Source organism: Humulus lupulus, chromosome 8 (genome assembly GCF_963169125.1).
Source record: "Humulus lupulus chromosome 8, drHumLupu1.1, whole genome shotgun sequence".
NCBI classification, from domain to species: domain Eukaryota; kingdom Viridiplantae; phylum Streptophyta; class Magnoliopsida; order Rosales; family Cannabaceae; genus Humulus; species Humulus lupulus.
In genome coordinates this window covers 117,126,139-117,131,220 of record NC_084800.1, presented here as the reverse complement: position 1 = coordinate 117,131,220, position 5,082 = coordinate 117,126,139, and the positions used below count along the sequence as shown (strand labels likewise).

At 30.5% G+C, this 5,082-nt stretch overlaps 1 protein-coding gene across 1 annotated transcript; it reads right to left on the bottom strand.

The window, feature by feature from the left end:
- Window positions 1–326: 326 nt before the first annotated feature.
- On the bottom strand, window positions 327–3,403 carry LOC133798359 (protein NRT1/ PTR FAMILY 5.6-like). The gene is made up of 4 exons (XM_062236611.1): window positions 3,183–3,403; window positions 2,336–2,553; window positions 1,679–2,232; window positions 327–1,340 (listed from the first exon to the last, which is right to left on the bottom strand). The coding sequence occupies exons 1-4, from the start codon at window positions 3,322–3,324 to the stop codon at window positions 473–475; spliced, it is 1,782 nt and encodes a 593-aa protein (XP_062092595.1). The 5' UTR covers window positions 3,325–3,403; the 3' UTR covers window positions 327–472.
- Window positions 3,404–5,082: the final 1,679 nt, after the last annotated feature.

Genomic DNA, 5,082 nt, shown 5'->3' with positions numbered 1-5,082 from the left:
CAAGCTTCCACTCAGGAAAATGGAATGCCACTATTTGCTATGCAAACAACAATCAAGTCTTTTCATAATCTAGTTATTCATTTGTAATGAGGGTGCAATCTCTATAATCTGAATATAGAAGGAAGAAAACTCAAGTCCCTGTGTTGTGGTGTGATAATCAAAGTGTCGTGTTCATGTCAGCAATCTGCATGAATGTTCTCGAACAAAGCATATCAAGCTTGATCTTTACTTTGTGCATGAGAAAGTGATGCAACAATAATAGCTGTATTAAACATATGCCTTCCATAACCAGAATGCAGAGGATATAACTATATAGCTAGCTGTCATATCACATAGTTACATATTCTGTAACTAAACTCTGTATAAATATGTTTGAAGTTCCAATACAATAACCAAGTGATTATTCAGTCATATATTCCTCTACTTTATATTGTTCTTGGTACATATTGTACCACTATTACATATTTAAACACTATATCTGTTCAATCCCATTTTCAACACTACCATTAACCCCATTCTTCTCAGTGTCCCTGTCCACATTTTTGTAAGTATAACCCCTCGTAACTATCACGTACAGACACAAATTCACACCATTAATGGCTGCCAGAAACCAGTAGAACTTGTCCAAACGACTGGTTTTCATGTCCTTCCCAATCCAACCTTTCCCACTAGTCTTCTCTGTTACATGGTCCACAACAGTAATCAGAAAGCTGCTTAAGTAGCTCCCAACTCCGAGTATACTTAGATACAAAGCGATTCCTAAGCTTCTCATGGAGTCAGGCACTTGGTCATAGAAGTACTCTTGCAAGCCCACCAGAGTAAACCCATCCCCAGCGCCAAGTATTACGTACTGTGGAACTAACCAAAACACGCTCAAGCTCCTCTTCTCTGCATAAGCTCCGCGCCTTTTTTGCTCTACCAAGGCTGAAACAAACATCGCCACGACCGAAAAGATCAGTCCAAATCCGATCCTGTTGAGAATGCTTAATCCCCTCTCATTGCCCGTGGTTCTCCTCAAAAACGGCACGACAATTCTGTCGTATAGCGTGACAGAGATGATCATGGCAATGGCGGCGACACAGGACACCGAGGCTGGAGGGATGCTGAAGTTGTCGTTTATCTTTAAGTTCATGGTCGCAGCTTGCTTGACGAAGAACGTTGAGGACTGTGCCACCGTAACTCCGAAAGCCAGTGAAGTTAGCCATACGGGGATGGTGTTCAAGATGAGCTTCAATTCCTCCACCCTCGTCACTGTTGCTAATCTCCACGGATTGGACTGTTTCTGCTGGTCAAGATCATCTTGATCTTTTTCTTCAACTATGGCGGCCTTGTCTAGAAACCTATGAACCAAAAGTCAGCATGATATCTAATACTCTTGACTTTGTTCAGAGTTTCAGATTTTTTAAGGAAAAGAAGTTTGTTTTATAATATTTTTTTTAACAAAATTATTTTATTATTTTTATTTGAATCCAAACAAAATTCAAAATTTGTTTCTTTCTGAAATTTAAGTTCCAAATAAATAATTGGAATCAAATTGACTCACCACCACTACAACACATTACGCCATTTTGTTGACAAAATCAATGATAATGATGGCATTTCTTTGTCTCTATATATGGTGAATAGTGTTTTCACTTGATGATGAGAAAAGTACAAAATTAAAATACTTTTTGCTTACCCAAGTCGATTTGTATGATAAAGAAGCCTTCCGTGGATCATTTCTGACTTAGGAACTTCATATAGGAGTGAAGGGTCTAAAGGACTAGCTAATTTTCTTTTCCTTATGGCTGCAATCAAGACCTGTATCATTGGTGTCAAAGGGCTTCCTTGGGGCACCCTATAACGAAAAAAAGTCCTCCCCACGTAGAACGTTACTATAGAAATGGCCAAAGTGATTGTGAGAATAAGAAAAGCTACACCCCAGCTCACATAGTCTTGAATATACACAATTACTGTCACTCCAAGAAAGATGCCACAACACAGAGCAAAATTCCACCAGTTGAAAAATGACATCTTTTTCCGCCGTTCTTGGCTGTGGTCATCATCGAACTGATCTGCCCCAAAGCTCTCAAGGCAGGGCTTGTACCCACCAGTTCCAATTGAGATCATATACAAGGCAAGGAAGAAAATCACATCATGAATCTTCCTCGGATGTTGGCAATTTTCTGTACTAGTATTTTTGCATGGCTTTATAGTTGGGATGAACTGGGACATTGTCAAGAGACTCAAGCCCTGTATTTTTACAAGAACAAGTTTAATTGTAACGTGATGAGTGGAATAGTAGTAAGAAATGCATGAACTGACTTGAATTAAATCTAACTTAGATATTTTGTACCATTAGATAAACATAGGACGAAAATAGGACCATAGTGTATCGACCGGTGTAGGCATCGGCTAAGAACCCCCCAATCAAAGGCACAATTGTGGTGAATCCTACCCAGTAATTGACATTTTTTGCTGCTGTGTTGAGGTCTTGGTGGATTATTTGTGTTAGGTACGTTATGAGATTAGTCGCTATCCCAAAGAAATTGAGCCTCTCACTGAACTCAATAGCTGCACGTAACGTACGAAAGCAATCAATATTTTACACACCAAATTGCTCGAAACAGCTAATAATACAAAACTTAATATAATATTCTTAATTGTTACAAAACTGTCATGTAAGCCTTGGCTAATATGATGCTTGTTTAATGAAAGTCCTAGCTAACGTCATATCAAACAATCATGTTTGCAGTTTTTCAAATGAACAAAATCAAAATCATAATGATATTCTGGAAGATTTTTCTTCTTCTTTTATACTGAAACGTCGTTAGCAACAGGGAGACCTTCGCTGTTTATTTTTTATTGAAACTACACAAATATCCTGTACAGATTTTGAAACTACGACCATGGAAGCTTTTCTTATTCATATATTTCAGAAAGCTACTACAATCTATTATAGATCACTAGTTCGTTTACCTCTCTCCTATATTTCTTTACGAGCATCGCATTTCTTGCTAAAGGCAACCTTTGTTAAGTACTAGAACGCAGTTTATATATAAATGCATACAATATAATGAATGGCCAACCTTGAAGAATAACAGAGAAAATATATACTTTACTATTAAAAAAAATAGGAAACAGAGTATAGATGAGTGTCTATATAATTGTTCTTGACAAAGAGTGTAATTTTGTAGACTTACTGATGATAAAAAGAGAGGCTTTCCAAACGCCAGTAGAAGCTCGGAGAGGAACTTTTCCTTTATAATCCACAGAAGAATCATAAACCCACTTCTGACTGTTACCACTTTCTTCTCTCTTCATCTCCTCCATTTCTTGCTCCATATGTTTTTTCCAAAAAGAAAACAGGAACGAGAAATATATATATATAATACTATGTAAAGTAACAGTAGCATTAGTAACGATCAACAAAATTATGAATATAAACGAGGATATATACAACTTCAGATGGGGCTTAATTGGTGTACTGTACTGTGGTTCAAAGGCACGTGGTTTTGTAGGTAGAGATGGAGACCTTTGAGAGGCCTAATGGGGAAATAGCAGGTCTCAAACTTTGTATCACTCACGTATCCTACCTCTTTTTTTTTTTAGAAATTATATATCAAATTTGACTTTTTTGGCTCATATACTCCCTGATTTATATGTTATTAAATAAATTTTATAAAGCTAAAATGAAATATTAACAAAATAAAAAAAACATAGCATTTTTTTTAATTTCAAACATATTTTAATTATTACTAAATATATTATTTTAATAAATTAACTTAAATATTCTCTTCTTCAAAAATTTTAAAAATAATAAAAAAACATAATTTCTCTTATGTCTCTAAAATATTCAATATATCAGTTATATATTAATTAGTTTATTACATTTTAATAATACTTTAAATTTTAGAAACATGAAACTTATATACTATCATTTTTTTCACTACACACATTTATGTTTAAATTTCTCATAAATTGTTAAAAACTCTTTCCACATATGTATATATACTAGGTAAAAGCAACATCCAATGGACGTTTACATTGTTTTATTTTGAAAATGTATTAATTATTTTTATTATATTTTATAAATTTTCATATCAATTATAAATACATAAACAATATTGTATATTTTAAAAAAATGTCATAAATATATATTTTTTAAATTAAACTAAAACATTGTCTATAATTTTTAAAAAAATAAAAAACATTTAAACAAATATTTCATTAGAAACACACTTTTTATATATTAAGATATGGTACATTCTATTTTTAAAATCAAATACTTTTTTCTAATTTTTTTTAGAAAAAATACTTATAAATTTCAATATAATAAAATATTAAAAAATTCTAAATTAAAACTATTAATTTAAAAAGTTTATTTGATCAATTTTAATTATTTAATTTAAAAAAATTAAAGTAAACAAAAAATTATATATAAATATATATTATTTAATTAATGGCTAGAGTAATAAAAATAAGTAATTTATGATCAAAGCTAAATAAAAAAATATGTATATTTATGTCTTATTTCACTATTACACTTATGTTTGCATAAACAAAATATGTTAGATGATAAAATAAATAATTAATAAAAGAAAAAAAAATTAAGCACATCAATATTTTTCTTTTATAGTTTTGAAAACATAATTGATAGATAAATTTAAATAATTTAATATAAAATTTTAAAATATGTAATGAGAAATTATAATGAGTCATTCATTACTATTTTTTTTTCAATTTATTTACTTTAATTAGATGACTTTCTTACTTTATATTTTAAAAAAAAAATTATTTACCTTATTTATATAAGTTAAAAACTAACGGTGTCATAGAACAATAAAAAAAAATGTTAAATTTAATGGAGTACAACAATTTCCATTAAAGTTACATTTATATTATATAAATATATATAAATAATTAATAGAATCACTTTTAATAAATTTCATGCATCTAAAATTTAATGTATATAATTTTTTTTATTAAAAATGATAAACTAATAAATATATAAGTGATATATTAAATATTTTAGAGGTATAATAAAAGATAAATATTTATTATTAATAATAATATTTGATGAGAATATTTAAGTAAGTTTAC

Coding starts and splice junctions, on each gene's coding strand:
- LOC133798359 (XM_062236611.1), bottom strand. CDS start 3,324: ATGGAGCAAGAAATGGAGGAGATGAAGAGAGAAGAAAGTGGTAACAGT. Junction 2,233..2,335: donor CGTCCTATGTTTATCTAATG/GTACAAAATATC, acceptor GTAAAAATACAG/GGCTTGAGTCTCTTGACAAT. Junction 1,341..1,678: donor TATCATACAAATCGACTTGG/GTAAGCAAAAAG, acceptor TTTGGTTCATAG/GTTTCTAGACAAGGCCGCCA.